At 43.2% G+C, this 15764-nt stretch overlaps 3 protein-coding genes across 4 annotated transcripts; 2 read left to right on the top strand and 1 right to left on the bottom strand.

Moving 5' to 3' along the window:
• The first annotated feature begins 536 nt into the window (after window positions 1–536).
• LOC119730413 (retinol dehydrogenase 13-like) lies at window positions 537–4437 on the top strand. The gene is made up of 4 exons (XM_038203291.1): window positions 537–757; window positions 1548–1790; window positions 2290–2716; window positions 3550–4437. Exons 1-4 carry the CDS (start codon window positions 616–618, stop codon window positions 3740–3742), a joined length of 1005 nt encoding a protein of 334 aa, XP_038059219.1. The 5' UTR covers window positions 537–615; the 3' UTR covers window positions 3743–4437.
• Window positions 4438–5568: 1131 nt separating this feature from the next.
• On the top strand, window positions 5569–8759 carry LOC119730412 (retinol dehydrogenase 11-like). Of its 2 annotated transcripts, XM_038203290.1 has the most exons (5): window positions 5569–5864; window positions 5959–6138; window positions 6592–6834; window positions 7717–8143; window positions 8448–8759. In XM_038203290.1, exons 2-5 carry the CDS (start codon window positions 6000–6002, stop codon window positions 8638–8640), a joined length of 1002 nt encoding a protein of 333 aa, XP_038059218.1. In that variant the 5' UTR covers window positions 5569–5864; window positions 5959–5999; the 3' UTR covers window positions 8641–8759. The 2 variants fall into 2 exon arrangements, with proteins under 2 accessions (XP_038059218.1, XP_038059217.1); XM_038203289.1 differs by having other exon boundaries at window positions 5569–6138.
• A 2319-nt stretch (window positions 8760–11078) lies between these two features.
• On the bottom strand, window positions 11079–13837 carry LOC119730103 (protein PML-like). Its single transcript, XM_038202886.1, has 2 exons — window positions 13782–13837; window positions 11079–13086 (listed from the first exon to the last, which is right to left on the bottom strand). The coding sequence occupies exons 1-2, from the start codon at window positions 13835–13837 to the stop codon at window positions 11079–11081; spliced, it is 2064 nt and encodes a 687-aa protein (XP_038058814.1).
• Between the last annotated feature and the right edge of the window lie 1927 nt (window positions 13838–15764).

The raw sequence follows: 15764 nt of genomic DNA, 5'->3' as shown, positions 1-15764 counted from the left end.
GGACCGATTTTTGATGTGTAGATTACAACAGTCTATTTTATTACAGTCAGACTGTTACGTAATGCAGGTAATGGTCTAAATATAAGGACGATATCACGTATGATGTTTACAAAAAGGATCACAGATGATTGTCCATGCTTCACACAATCTGTAACATAATTACGTTAAGGCCAAAACAAAAAAGTCTCCGGTTTCTGGTGTGGAGCTTGCCCAAAAAGTGGTGCGGCGACGCGGCTTTTTTTTTTTTTTTTACCTGATTTTTTTTGCTTCAAATGTCGGCTGATGACTGCAAATGGTGCCCGACTAAACTTAGTGCAAATATATGGGAGTCCAGAGAGGCCACATAAAGCTTAACCCAATCTAAAAACACGTTAAAATTGTGCAGCAGCAGGATTCCAGTCAAACCAGTGGGTTTGGCGGTTTTGAGACATCATCTTTCATTGAAGAAAAAAAACTTTTTCATTTTGCCGACGCGCATGGCTACGGCGACGCGCGCGCATACCAGAAACCGGAGAATTTTTTTTTTGGCCTTAGAGACGTTTGGGTTTACCAACCACTTCGTAGTTCTTTCTTTGAGTTCTATACACCATTTATGAAGGTGGTTTGATCTGCAGCATGGCATCTCTCTCTGGTTTTTTTCGATACATAGTGCCCATTTTGGTGGCGTTATACGGCATCTATTACTGGCAATTTGTCGCAAGTCGTAGGTACTTTACTGCCGATGTTGAGCTGAAAGGAAAGACAGTCATCGTAACAGGTATGTTGAATCCCCATCGTCATATTTATGATAGGTTGAAGCAATGGCTTCCAGGGTGTATGCTCTGAACAAAGGCACTGTAAAATGTAGTCTGTGAATCTCCTTTGCAAAGTTGGGTTTGGGCACAGTCCCTATTGGCAGATGAAGGAGGGGATCCGACGAGGGTTGAAGACCCTTTATCTTTATGCCCGTTTATGGAAAGAATGTTAAATGAAACGAGGTAACTAGGTGGAACCCCAGATTTCTCCTAACACCTTGTTAAAACTCGAGGTAAACCTCAAGTCACCGCTTGATTCACCGCTAACGGCTTCCTGTGATGTTTGTAGATGCTAATTTAAAAATTGATTGAGAATGAGGATTTGTCATTAGAGAATGGCAAACGCTTTTGTTTTCAAAAGTCAGCACACCTGCTGTATTCTGGACCTTGACCCATGATATTGATTGCAAATTATTCCATAATCTTTGCTCTCTATAGCAATCTACACTATTTAAAACTATCCGTTTCAGAAATCTTTTTGCAAACGTCTCAGGGCATGGTAGCCGGGATAATAGAAGGGGCTGCAATAGCCAGGGCATTAATTTTTTGCGTGGTAATGTTTCCTGGAGAAAACTGATTAGCACTTTGCTATCTCCTTGAACGGTAGGCTGTGTAAATAAAATATTTTACCCCCCCCCCCTTATAAAAATGAAAAGGGCTTGTGACATTTTGCACAAAATGTTGACTTTAATCTTATAGTCCGTGCTTGAAAAGAAGTATTTATACGTCCCATACAATATTTCCCTCTTGAAGGTGGCAACTCGGGCATCGGTAAGGAGACGGCCCTGGACTTGGCCCGGCGAGGCGCCCGGGTAATCCTCGCCTGTCGCAATCTGCAGAAGGCCGAAGACGCCGCCAAGGACATCAGGACGCGGACGGGCAACTCGGAGGTTGTGGTGCGCCATCTCGATCTCGGAAACTTGCAGTCCGTGCGGAATTTTTCCAGCAAGATCGTAGAAAGTGAAGAGAGGCTTGATATACTCATAAACAACGCGGGTAATTAGTCCTTTTTTCCAGACGGTTTGTCAGTAAGTTAGGTCATTATCAACAGGATACGTTTATGGGCCTTATTCACGAGTCAGCCATATTGAATTGAGAGTGAGGTAAAATCTGGATTTTTGGACCTTGTGTAGATAAATGAAGCAAGTTAATTACTAATTAATTCAAGTCTGCTTCAATGAATAATTTCAAATTTGTAATTAAACGAATGTTTAAAGCCAGATTAAAAAGAAATGACAGTAAAAAAAGGTGGCATTATACCTGCATAAATAGTCTGGCGCCATCCCATTCAACAGTTAACAATTAATGACATACATTCAGGGAACTCGGCATTAAGTTATTAAGGTATTCTGTGACAGAAGCATTCCTTTGTTATTTACGATCTGACTTGCGATTTGACTTTTGGGTTGACCTATGATTGGCATGCATGTTAGTGACCCATGATTAACTCATTATAGACTCGATAATACAGCTCACCTTATTGCTGTACTTCCAGGGGTTGCGAAATGGCAAACAGATGGCGTCATCGCAACCAAAGACAACTTCGATTTCGTCTTCGGCATCAACCACCTCGGCCACTTCCTGCTGACCAATCTCCTCCTGGACCTGCTGAAGAAGAGTGCCTCCAGCCGGGTGGTCACCGTCTCGTCTCTCTTGCACAGCAACGCCCCTTCGGTACTAAACATGACCCGGGCTGACCCAGACGTGGCTAGTTTCCTGTATCCTCACCTGGAATCATATCCGGTCAGCAAGCTGGCCAACATTCTGTTCGCCAGCGAACTGGCGAGACGTGAGGCATCTAGCGGCGTGATATCTACCTCGCTGCATCCTGGCGTCATCTACACTCCTATCTGGAAAACCCACATGTTGGTCGAGTCCAGATTTAAAGCCGCAATGTACTACGTGATGTCTCCTATCATGTGGTAAAAAAAGATGTGATTTCTTTAATTATTTAATCTGGGTATAAGATTTGACGTTATTCATGGAGAGGATAGCAATAAGATAATGTTTACTGTAGCTCTAAGTGACAAATCTGACGACGCGAACACTGTCCGAAACGGTGAGTTTCCCCGGGATCTTTTCAGAATCTCCCAAACTCACAAATGAGATTTGTCCAATGGTGCTAACGTAAACCTAATCTGGGTATGAAAAAGCCCGAACCTGTCAGAAACGTCAATCGACTGAGCTTATGAGGGGGAGGGGAGGGGCAAAAAGTCACAAACTGGTCGCTTTATTACTCTCATTTTTTAACTGAACTGGCTTGACGCTATTCATTATTACATTTATATGTATATAAGAAGTCAGTTTAAAGCCAATTGTACAACTGAACAGAACATCACGAAGCCTTTAATCATATAAAAGACAATGCATTGTCTTTCATGTGATTAAAGGCTTCGTAATGTTCTGTTCAATTGTATAATTGGCTTTAAACTGACTCCGTCGGCGAGGGCGTCATGAAAGGCAGTGTTGTAAATCTGTGCCGGGGACTGGGGGAGGGTTGGGGATGACTAAAATTAAAAAAAAAAAAAAAATTGCCAGGCCTTGGAAATTCCAAAAGCGGGAGGAGGGGGGCTTTGGGGCTTGCTGGACACCACTAGGGGACGGGTACTGTTCATGTGCATGTTATGTACACTTCCGCCCCTTAACCTAAAAGGTAATATGCGGCGAAAGTTTCTTAAGTCCCGGTGCAGGTGTACGTGTATATTGGAATTTGGCCCCCGGATAATTCACTGTAATCCACTGCTGTTATGTGCAGGTTGATGATGATAGACGAGGAAGCCGGTGCCCAGACCACCATCCACTGTGCATTAGACGACTCGGTCGCCAACTTTTCCGGAAGCTACTTCGACAACTGCCAGGTAGCACCGCCGTCAGCACTTGCTCAGGATGACGAGCTCGCCCGGAGATTGTGGGAAGTCAGCTGTGAAGCAACTGGCTTGGACTGCTAGAAGATTTCCATGACCATATACGCGATCTCATCAGTGTTTTCGAAGTCTGATGAACTTAGGCATATGTCTAGAATTTTGGTTACGGGTGGCATAGAAGACAGTCGACACAAACTACCACTTACTGCGAATCTTTTAGTTTATATTGCCATGGAAAGGCGTAGTATAGTTGATGTGTGTATACTAATTCAATCAATTTATTAGTCAGTGAATCGGCAATGCGTTCTAAAAAAACATTAATTCCAGCACCATCCCTCATGACTCTATGTGACATTAGCCTTTATTCCACGATTTTATGGCTTCGTCAGTTCACTGCCTTTTTAATGGCTGAATACATGACTTTACACAAACGCTGCATAAATACTATTCGTCATACTAAATAATTCGTCAAGCTAGCAAATTTATAACAAAACTAGAGACTCGCGTTTGTTGTTACAAACGCAGAGTGGTCGGGTAGACAAATTGCCCACCTGATGACGTCATGATGACATTACTAAATTTGTAAAGTCGTAGCATGGCACAAATCACACAAGCTTTTGTGATCATCGTCCGGAAGAAATTTTGCTTTGTTTTGATTTCAGGCTAATGTCTTCATTTTGAATTCACCTAACTTTGACCTTCCAGTAGGCCCGGAAGTAAAGGTCAAGCGAGTTTACGTGCACGCCAAATAAATGTTTAGCAATCAATGGTCTATCTGATTACAGAATACAAACATCATTGATTATTGAGTTCAAGAGTTATAGGTGAAAGTAATTGGTCACTTGTTCGTATAAAATTACTAGTGACACCTAATGACGTAATCATGACGTCAGAGTAATATGCAACACTTCGGATGAGGGTCGATAGATACTGAAAGTTACAAGTTCATACTATATACCGTTTAGGAGAAAAGGGGTTATGCCCGACCACTCAAAATTGTTATTTAAAGTATAAGGACGATGTCACGTACGATGTCTACAAAAAGGGTAATAGATGATTGGGCCAAAAAAAGTCTCCGGTTTCTGGTATGCGCGCGCTTCGCCGTAGCCATGCGCGTCGGCAAAATGAAAAGTTTTTTTTTCAATGTAAGATGATGTCTCAAAACCGCCAAACTCACTGGTTTGACTGGAATCCTGCTGCTGCACAAATCTAACGTGTTTTTAGATGGGGTTACGATCGAGTATAAGCTTTATGTGTACTCTCTGAACTCCCATATATTTGCACTAAATGTAGTCGGGCACCATTTGCAGTAATCAGCCGATATTTGAACCCCCAAAAAACGGCCCAAAAAATAAAAGCCGCGTCGCCGCACCACTTTTGGGGCAAGCTCCATACCAGAAACCGGAGCCTTCTTTTTTTGGCCTTGGCCAACTGTGACGAAATTGTTCAGAGCAGGTTTGGCTTACCGACCACTTCATATGATAGGGTGCTTTGTCACGGACTATGATATACACACTGTTATTTCGGTTGTGTAAACCTAGCAACCAGTTGTGTAAAAAAAAACTGAACAAGTTGTGTAATATTTTACACAAGTTGTGTAAACAACAGTTTACACAACAGTTTGCTAGGTTCATATATACACAACCGTCTGACTTTTACACAACCGAAATACCACCCTGTTGGCGGCTAAGCGGATACGGAGTGGGAGTCCCTTTGAATATGCTTGAGAACAAGCAACACAAAATGAATGGGAGTTGCTGAAATATTTTCAAGTCCAAACCATCTACCCTGTTGGCGGCTACGCGGATACGGAGTGGGAGTGCAGTGGAGCATGGCGCATAGTACATGCAAGTAGCGCTGAGAAGGTTTATTGAGGGCAATCAACCGTGACCTTGTGGCGGGGTATTCTGCAATTGTGCTGATAGATTGAGTGGCGGGGTATTCTGCAATTGTTGCCAAGCATTGTGCCATATAGGGGCTTAGCCTAACACGATGATTCCACTGTCCTAAAAATTAGACTCGCATGTAATGTGTAGAAAGACGCAACGGCACTGCGCAATAACCAAAAGCTATAAGCTCCGTGCTCCAAAAAGGGGGCCCGTGGACAGTATACAACGCGTGTATGTACAAGGCACGGATCCGGGGGGAGTGGGGCCCCATACATATTCCACCGTGGGGTACGGTTCTAGCTCAGACGAAACAAGACGTGAGAAAAATCGATGTTTTTTTGTTCACTACACAATATGACATCGTCGTTCATATCTCGCAGTACTAAATGCACTCCATTCTTATCCTAATAGTTCAGACAGCTTGGCGGTCAGCCAGCGCACGCGGATGATAAATGACAATGTCGTCTGTTTCGTTTACGTGGTTGTTGCCCATCCTGGTAGCTTGCGGTGTGTACTACTGGCAGTTCGTAGGAAGTCGATGCTACTGCATCAGCGATGCTGACCTCACCAACAAAACTGTCATAGTAACAGGTCAGAAAAAGATAACACTTTGTTCAGTCTTCAATGGCGTTTTTGCCAGTTGGGTTGGGGATGCCGGGGATGATGGGAGCACTTTATATCCACTACTCTCGATGGAAAATGTTTAATTTCATCATGGTTACTTTGAACAAAATGCATTTGGGTCTTCAGGGTCATTCAAAATTGGAAAAGAGAGTTCATCCTGGACATCATTAATTTAATGATATCCAGGATTAAATGTCATATTTTTTTATGTAGCCAGTTAAAGTGGTTTTATTGGCAACACCTAATATATTATTAAGCCCTTCTTAATATTTGGGATGTTTTGACTGGGGGTGTGTGTAACGAGCCAACTTCGGTATTTCTACTAGCTGGTGGGCGGCACTTGCCATCCACTGAGCGGCTCAATATTACAAAGAAATCTTTGCGCTCTGGCATCAGATTTTGCCGTTTGTTTAAAATTAGGAGCAAACTCTGGCATTGGCTGGTGGACAGCTCTCGACTTTGCCCAGCGAGGTGCCCGGGTCATCCTCGCCTGTCGCAATCTCCAGAAGGGTGAAGACGCCGCCAAAGAGATCAAGACGCGCACGGGCAACTCGGAGGTCGTGGTGCGCCACCTGGATCTAGCCAGCCTGCAGTCCGTCAGGGAGTTCGCTAACAAGATCATCGAAAGCGAGGAGAGACTGGATATTTTGGTTAACAATGCAGGTTAATGCTCTAAATACTTTCATTAGCCTTTTGAGTAATCAAACGGTGGGCACAATAGCAGGGCGCTATTGGGAAGGGTTTAACCACTGTTTAACCAAATTTAACCACTCTAAATACCGTCCTCATAGCTTGTCCACCATATCTCCAAAAGGTCAACAGCAAGGTAACAAAATAATACTTACAACTTAGTTACTACCAGAATTTTATTACCAGAGGTATAAGCCCATATACAGGGTGCCCCCCCCCCAAACAAAAGGAACGGCATACTTCCACTCCCTTGAGACTCAAACCACCTGAACCAATGGATGGAGAATTCTTTTAGAAGAAAAATGATAGTTATCAAGATCTCCCGATTCGGTCCAGTAGTTTTTGCTGCAGAGCCTATTTTTAAAGCACACATCTTTCATGTGGGTATTATCACATAACAATTAATCCCTCTATCCAATTAAATTAAAGTCGAATGCACGAGCAATATTCGTTCATTCATTCATTCATTTATTTATTGTCACACATAATATATAAATATACAGTGAAATGCTCTATTAGTAATTCATCAGGACAAAAGGACTCCCGACTTTGTTTCACAAAATAGGCTCTAGAACAAAAACTACTTGACCGAATTGGACGATCTTGGTATCATTTTTCGTTTGACAAAATGTTCCATGCATTGGTATAGGTTGTGTAAGTCTCAGGGTAGCGGAAGTACGCCGTTCTGGGTTGTTTTTTTTTTTTGGGGGGGGGAGTTGGGGTTGGGGGGGGGGCACACTGTATAGTCTTGAGATGCATTTGTTAAAATAAGACAATATCCTTTATACCCAAACTCAATGTTTTTAATATTCAAAATAAATATCGTCTTATGTACAACTTATTTACTCCTTCAAGGAGTTGCTCTCATTCAGACACCTCAAGGTTCCACAACCGAGGATAACTTCCACTACGTCTTCGGCATCAACCACTTCGGCCACTTCCTGCTGACCAATCTCCTCCTGGACCTGCTGAAGAAGAGCGCCCCCAGCCGAGTGGTCACCGTCTCCTCTGCGATGCACCATTTTTCCGCTGAGCCCAACTTGACTCGCTCGGTCCCCGGTGTGGATGTCTTGTATCCCTACCTTCAGTCCTATTTCACCAGCAAGCTGGCCAACGTACTCTTCGCTAGGGAGCTGGCGAGACGTGAGGCTTCCAGCGGCGTGGTTTCTGCCTCGATCCACCCTGGCGCCATAAACTCGTGTATGGTCAAAAACCACATGACTGCTGAATCCCAACCCGGGATTGTTGCTACCTTGTATTACCCGCTATTTCCGCTGATGTGGTATATAATCCGTTTATTTTTCAAATTTCTTTGAAAATGTATGAAATGAGCGAGTTTATATTTGTAAAGTTTCATTTTAAAGCATATAATGCTTGCTTTAACAAATACATTTGCTTTTTGGATGCTGAATCAAAGCCGAAAGGCGAAAGCCAAGAAGCAAGGTTTTATTTTTAAGCAAGCACTAGGCCTATAAATGCTTTAAAATCAGATAATGTTTCGCCAGAAATTAACATCCAGATGAACTGTCAGAATTTGAGGGTATTAATATTATTGTTATGCTTTATTGCAATTTCCTGTTGTGCAGGTTGTTTCTGATAGACGAGGAAGCAGGCGCCCAGACGACCCTTCACTGCGCCCTGGATAACTCGATACCTCAGCTCTCTGGCAGCTACTTTGACAACTGCCAGCTGATGGCGCCCTCAGCGCTCGCTCAAGATGACGAGCTGGCCCGGAGATTGTGGCAAGTCAGCTGCGAAGCCACCGGCTTGGGCTGTTAGTAAATCCTGAAGCCTCCACGCTACTTCAGCTCTAGTGTTTTTTACACCTGGCAGCGCAGGTCACTGAACATTGGCTCCAGTTTTTGCTGGTCCCGGAAGCCCAGGCTATACAGGGTGGTGTAAAAAAACCCGAACGGCATATACTTCCACTCCCTTGAGACTCAAACCACCTGTACCAATTGATGGAGAATACTTTTAGAAGAATTATGATACCAAAATATCCCGATTTGGTCCAGTAGTTTTTGCTGCAGAGCCGATTTTGTGAAGCACTTCTTTCATGTGGGTATTATTGCATAACAATCCCTCTATCAATTTATATTGTGTAAGTCATTATTCCCGGCCGCGGTTTAGTAATTCATCGGGACAAAAACCCAACCTTACTTCACAAAATAGGCGTGAATCGGGCCATCTTGGTTTCCTTTTTTTTTTTCTAAAAAGATTTTCCATGCATTCAAGGGCGGATCCAGAACACAATTTTTTGGGGGGGGCCAAAAAAAAATTTGGTCCCCCCAAAAAGTGGGTCAAAAAAATATGGCGTGGGGTTCGGGGCCCGCTTAAGGGCCCCGAAAAATGTTTGGATTCTAGATGCTCTGTGGTGCGATCTGAGGCAATTTCTGACCACTTTAACCAATGTTTTCTTCAGGAAAAGATGGTGGTGTACTCATTGCCTGCCTTTATTGCAATGTCACATAAAAAAATTAAAAAATGGTTTCGTTGGGGGGGGGGGGCATGGCCCCCTTTGGGCCCCCCCCCCCCTGGATCCGCCCTTGCATGCATTGGTATATGTGGTTTGAGTCTCAGGGTAACGAAAGTATGCCAATCCGTTTTGACCACCCTGTATATAGTGTCCTCTTTGCGCCTATCTCACTCACCGATTTGACTGGCTGTCACTTGAGCAGTGGCGTAACTAGGGCTAAACTTCTGGGGGCACCTGGGAGTGAACACATTTTTCAAGGGTGGCACAGAAGAAATGATGATACTATTTTCGTTCCCATTCAAGATTTTAAATGGGGGGGGGGGGGGGGGGGGGCAACCGGGGAGCATGAACATCTGCTTGGGGTCACGTGCCCCCTCCCGTTCCCAGTGCCACACCCCCCCCCCCCCCCCCCGCAGATATGCCACTGCATTTGAGTCAGCATGGTTGTTGACTGTTGATGAGAGTCGGGCAGTGTGACCGTAAAGAATTATCCCGTAATGCCAGTGAATGAATAAGTCAAGCTATCCATACACTACACCTTTAAAGTACTGCCAACACAATGTACATTGCTGTGGTCATTCGTAGGACACGTTTAATGGTTCGTGTACTTATGCAATCAATAAATCAGTCAGTAATATCATTATGTGCTGAAAAAAAAGGACTAGTGCTCCCTCCATTATCATCTGTCATGATTCTAGATAGCAAATATAAATACGCCTTTCTAAGTCGAACAGTGCACAGTTTTTATTTGTTTAAATTGATAAACTCTCTATAAATCAATAATTCTTTGGTAACACATTGAGGGATCATTTGATATACTTTCTGATTTAACTAGAAGGATTAGCAAGGCACAAAAGCGTCCCAATATGAAAGTCACGAGTATAGAAATACCATATACATGTAGCACTTTAGATCCACACTTAAACACTGTAAATGAAGGAAATAAATACATTATTTGCAGAAACAAAAGTTGACTTAAAATGTTTAGATTCACGTGAAGAGGAAACTTCCTCGTGAAGTTGTTTATGTTTTAGATTGTGCTTCTTCCGAGTTTTAAAGGTTTTTTTTTAGGTAGGAATGGATGTTATCATTTGCAGTTCCTCTACATTTTGTTAAACAGTCATTTATGATATATATCATGCACCATGATGTGCTTTTTTCGGCTTTGCTTAATCTTATCGAACGTCCGCCCGGTAAGTACTGTCATGTTTTTGTATTATTAATATTTTACTCAAGCAGTCTCGCACGAGTCAAGCTAGTAAAAGTGAGGGTCTCCATTCATTCCTTGGATTCAATTTCCATCGCTCATTATCAATAAGCCGACGCCATGTTTGATTAGCTTTAACGCTGAGTTGAGACTAAAGTGGTATAAACTAAACTTGAATTGGACAGTAAGCATATACATGTAGCCATGCACATTATAACACATGCTGTATTGCAACCACGGATCTAATTTGAGCAGAGCGACAATATGGTATGTGCAATAATAGTTGCACGTATCTCAAGGTGTAATTATCAATTATGTCCGCTACCGCTATCTCATGGGCAAGAGTACAAAGTCATATTGTAAACGGAAGGCTGCCTTTTTTCTCTCTCGGTCAAAAAATGTGTTATGCGACAAAGGTTCTCCTATTATGATTCTGTTGCTTTAACATGTATTCTTTGTCCTCTGCTGGTTCTCCAAGTGACACCATCACAGCTTTCACAAAATACCAATTGTTCTCTGCAAACCATTTGTTACTCAGTTAAAGTGTTCAGTGTTGGTTTGAATTTCGTGGAAGATTTGAACAGACGTATTCGAGGCCACCACCAGATGGCCAGTGCCCGGCATAGATGTGATGCTGGCGGGAAACTTGCATTCTGAAATAACGCATCCCAAGATCCTACCTTCGGAACTGAACTTAAAAATTCCACCAGACAGCCATCCGTGTACGGCAACGAAGATGTGACCACTGTTGTCGCAGCACACGCCGGTGGGGCCCCATATCCCATGCATGTCGCAGGGTATGTCAGACGAGAACACCTTGCCTCCGACGTAGTCCATTGATGCCAGCTTCTTCTTCTCCCAGCAGGTGAAGATAAGCCGCTGCTTACTGATGGTCAGATGAGAACCGATCATTGGTGCAGGGAGGGTCCGGATGAGGGATCCGTCTGGCTCGTGTAGGGAGATCTCTTCAGTTTTCTCGTAGCCGACTGCTATCAGATTGTTGTCATCCACCGCTAGGCAGGTGGGTGTTATGTTGGGACCTTCGCCGGGTTTGAACTTGTGGAGAGGTTGATGCTTCCGGTCGAAGATCTTGACTGCAAGCTTGTCGAGAAGGACAAGCTGGTCATCCTTGTTGACCGCCACACAACTGGGATTGCCTAGACTTTTGATTTGTAATCCTTGGGGTCTTGCAGGTGCTTGTGGCTTGCCGGTGCCGGGTGCGTAAGAGATCAGCATTTTGTGCCCCATGTCCGTCGCGAGTATTTCACCGTTGGAGAATACTGCAACACCAAACACGCGCCGAAATTTGGTCTGTTTCTGACCGAATTGGGTTATTTGTATCTTCAGGTACCATTTTCCGCCGATGTCTTTGTTCCTGAGTGGTCTTACAGGTGGGGTTTGCTCCGTTGATGCTGCTTCCAGTCCAGCCTCCGATCCTGACTTCGCCAATTCACCTAGTGAACTCTGACCTTCCTCAAACTCCACGAATGACAAACTGCTGGGCACTTTCCTCGGAAATCTCTGGGTTTGTTTTTTGAGGTTTCGCAAAAGTTTCTGCTTGAGATCGACAATCTCAAAGCAACTTGCTTGAGCCATCAATCGGTTGACTTCATCCAGCTTCCGCTCTGTCTCGCTCATCTCTGTGTTGTTTGTGGCCTGGGAAGTTCCAAATGTCTTGACTCTGTCTTGGTAGATCTTTTCTAACTCTTGCTTCAGTTTGTGCTCCTCCTGTCTAATCTTGGCAACCTCCTCATCCGCTTTCACGGAGATTTTCTTCCTGACGTCGTCAAAGTTTGCATCCAGTTTCTTGTTGGAGACGTCGATTTCTTCCATGGCAATGCGAAAATCTACTTTGCGATGTTCAGCTATCACGGTGACTTCAGCAACCTCCTGCTTGCATCTCTCTAAAGCCTCGGGTAGGCTTATGAGCGAGTGTTCCGGTTTGGTGTGGTCTAGAATGCAGCACGTTGTGCAGACCAACTGCTCACATGAATTGCAGTAAATGCTAAGATTCTGGTCACGGTGTTTACCGCATTTTGGAGCCTCTCTCAGCTTGCTCCTGTAAGCAATCTCTCCTGATCTTAGCTGCGCAAGATCGTATACTTGGTGAGATGTCAGCATTGCCAATCGCCCGTGTGCCCTTTGACATTCTTGACAGAGGAAATGGTCGCAGTCCATGCATCTGGACGCTGCGGGATTCCCCTCGTTACAGGACTGACATTTGATCTCTGAACCTTGACCTTCAAGTAGTTTTTCCTGCATCGTCACTTCTTCCACCAGTGCACTAAGTGTGAAGTTATCAGGCAAATCACCGACATGTTGCGTCGTAGTTTCGCGTCGACACAAGGGGCATTTCAACTTGGAATCGACAGCTTCTTTACCCTGGCTCAACTGTTGAAGGCATTCGAGGCAAAAACTGTGCAAACAGTCCAGCACTTTGGGCTGGTTGAAACGGTTGGTGCAGATGGAGCATTCCACATGATCCACACTTATCTTCTCCAACAGTGATTGCGCGGAAAGCCCTTTCGCCTTTTTGACCGACCTGTAAAACAGTAGTATACAACATTGGCGTTTATTAGTTTTTTTTTAATTCCTCCGAATGACAATAAAAAAAATGCATATGTCGGCAACTTACTTGCGTTAAATTGTTACATTTTAGCAAACGTCGTTACGTTTATAGCCGGATGTGTTTTTGAAAATCTAAAACGAACGTTTTGAAGACGAACAGAATTCAGGTTTAGCTATCTTCGTCTGGTTCCCAAGGTCAAGAGGGATCCTGAGACATGATTTTCGCGAAGCTCATTTTCCCCTTTCTGATTATACCCTCTAAAAAGAACGTTTGGCAATGACTTCTTGCCAACAAGTGGTAGCGTTTGGGGGGGTTATTAGATCGAGTAAAATTGATCAACCAGTTGGGAAACTTTTCCCGCAAGAGTTGGCAGTTATCTTAAACCCACGCTGTTCAAGAAGTTCGGCAACAATTGCCGAACTATTTATGGCGTGTACTAAAGTAGCGTATATTATTGTCGTACTCTTACCCACATGAAGTAGTTCATAATTTCGTAACTCACTCGTTACACAGTGAAAACCTTTTTTCTCACAGTTTTGCAGACGCCCGAAATCGGAAAAGAGTACTGTTTTCGTTGAAATAAAACATACAAATTGAAAATGATTTGGAAGAACAAAATCCGATTTTTTTTTAAGAGCATGATGGGAATGCATCTTTATTGAACTTACATATTCTTGCTTCTAGTGGCAGATTCTTGTTGCATCGGTGAGATACGTGATGACATTCGTCTCACTGAAATACTGTGACAAACATACGAGGATGGTGCGTCACAAGCCGGTGGTTCACGCCGCATTGCTGCAGTTTGGTTGTTACTGGTAGTTAATGTACTAGTTTCTAAAGATCTCGCGTTTACATGTAAACAAAATATAGACTTTAGACCGTGGGCAAGTGCAAAAAACCCCGCTTATTTCGTGATGCATCTTATCCCTATACTTTGTTTACATTGTCCCGTAAAAATAAATACAATTTATCTTTAAAAGGTTGTTCGTCTGGTTGATTTTTGGATCGTTCATGAGTCGCAAAAATAAAAACACCTAGTATTTTATTATTATGTCTTACGGAAAGTGGCTTAAATCTGTAAAGTTTGGTGCTGATCAAAATAGATGAAGGTTACTACAAGAGCATTTTATTGAAATGATTTTCAGGAAATCCAAACCGCAAACATTTCAGGCATGTTGAGGTCCATTTGTGGACCCCAACTAATTACGATCATGTCGACCATATAAAATATCTTACTGTGTTATTGTGCAATATTCAAATGCCCATGTCTGTTGCAAGGTTGAGGTGATTGATTTAGGGGTCTGCGTCCTACCAATTTCAGGATGATATTTTTCTTTCTTGGGACAAGGGAAGCTTGCATTGTTGTTGATTGCATGGAGCATTATTTTGAATGACACCTGTTTTTCTTGTGTGGGTTTAACAGGCTGTGTTCGGGGACGCAGGGGCGGGGGGGGGGAGAGAAAGCGGTTACACCTCTATGTTCCGACACCCCTATGTTCCGACACCCCTATGTTCCGACTGTACATGTTCCTGTTCCTAACCCTAACCCTACACGGGAGTACACAGTCTTATGTGCGGGTTGTCAGAACATAGGGGTGTCGGAACATAGAGCAGTGACCAGAAAAAGCAGGTTTCGCTGGCAAAGGCTATTTTCCTATTCAAGTTGGTAGGCTTTATTGATATGATTTGATGAGGCTCGAACTGGGCACCCCTTAAATATTTCTTCGGGGAGGCCAAGTTCAGCCCATATCGGTCTACGTGGGGCTCTCCTATAGATACATTTTGTTTCCCAAATTGCAAATAACAAAGTACATGTATAAGGAAACAAGTTCATGCAAAATGTCGTACTTATGACCTAAATTTATTGACTAACCACTACATAGATTTTCCCATTATTGACCTGTCACTCACGTAGACCTACTTAACCTTTCGTTGGGTTTTTCCTTCACGCCATGGTGTCAACGCGCTATGTCTGTTATACAAAGCCATTAATGAAATTTTTTTAAAGTGCAAAGAGGAAATAACACGCCGGGCAAAATATGTACCTTACACCGTATACATACATTATACCATCAATCCAAACTGCACCACAATTCAAAATGCGTCATCATTACAGTGAAACGCCGCTATAACGAACACGATGGGGTCTACAGAAAGTGTTCGCTATAGTGGTTGTTCGTTATAGTGATTGTGCATTATAAAAGAATTCACTATTTCGGGAGCCCGTGGGGACGTTCGTTATAACCAAATGTTCGTTACAGTGGTGTTCGTTATAGCGGCATTTGTATATGAATAAATAATAATGGTATTTGTCCCGATTTTGTGTATCTGTAACCCTACTCCGTTTCCCCACTGAGCGAGAAAGAGACTTATTACAGGTCTATGAAACCTCGGCTTCATCTGCAGTTGGCTTCGGGAGATAAATCACCCAGATAATAAATATGTGCTGAGAAAAGACTAGTGCTCCCTAAATTGTCAAATGTTATGATTCTAGATTGCAGATAAAATAAAATCTGAAGAATACAACAGCGGTGTTAAATTTAGCACCATGCTATCTGTATTTGACCATCTGGTATTTTATTGGTGTTGTATTTATAACTACCACATGGTGTTAAACTAACACCGAAGTTTTTAAAGTAAACACATTTTGT

Source organism: Patiria miniata, unplaced genomic scaffold (assembly GCF_015706575.1).
Source record: "Patiria miniata isolate m_02_andy unplaced genomic scaffold, ASM1570657v1 HiC_scaffold_22, whole genome shotgun sequence".
Lineage (NCBI taxonomy): Eukaryota > Metazoa > Echinodermata > Asteroidea > Valvatida > Asterinidae > Patiria > Patiria miniata.
This window is presented reverse-complemented; position numbering and strand designations above follow the sequence as displayed.

Bases quoted from the DNA above. Each gene is read 5' to 3' on its own strand.
- LOC119730412 (XM_038203290.1), top strand. From the start codon at position 6,000: ATGACAATGTCGTCTGTTTCGTTTACGTGGTTGTTGCCCATCCTGGTA. The intron at 6,835-7,716 runs GTTAATGCTCTA...TACTCCTTCAAG, and splicing joins TATTTTGGTTAACAATGCAG to GAGTTGCTCTCATTCAGACA. The intron at 8,144-8,447 runs GTATATAATCCG...CCTGTTGTGCAG, and splicing joins CCGCTATTTCCGCTGATGTG to GTTGTTTCTGATAGACGAGG.
- LOC119730413 (XM_038203291.1), top strand. From the start codon at position 616: ATGGCATCTCTCTCTGGTTTTTTTCGATACATAGTGCCCATTTTGGTG. The intron at 758-1,547 runs GTATGTTGAATC...TCCCTCTTGAAG, and splicing joins AAAGACAGTCATCGTAACAG to GTGGCAACTCGGGCATCGGT. The intron at 2,717-3,549 runs GTAAAAAAAGAT...TGTTATGTGCAG, and splicing joins GTGATGTCTCCTATCATGTG to GTTGATGATGATAGACGAGG.
- LOC119730103 (XM_038202886.1), bottom strand. From the start codon at position 13,837: ATGTCATCACGTATCTCACCGATGCAACAAGAATCTGCCACTAGAAGC. The intron at 13,087-13,781 runs GTAAGTTCAATA...ACTGTTTTACAG, and splicing joins GCCACTAGAAGCAAGAATAT to GTCGGTCAAAAAGGCGAAAG.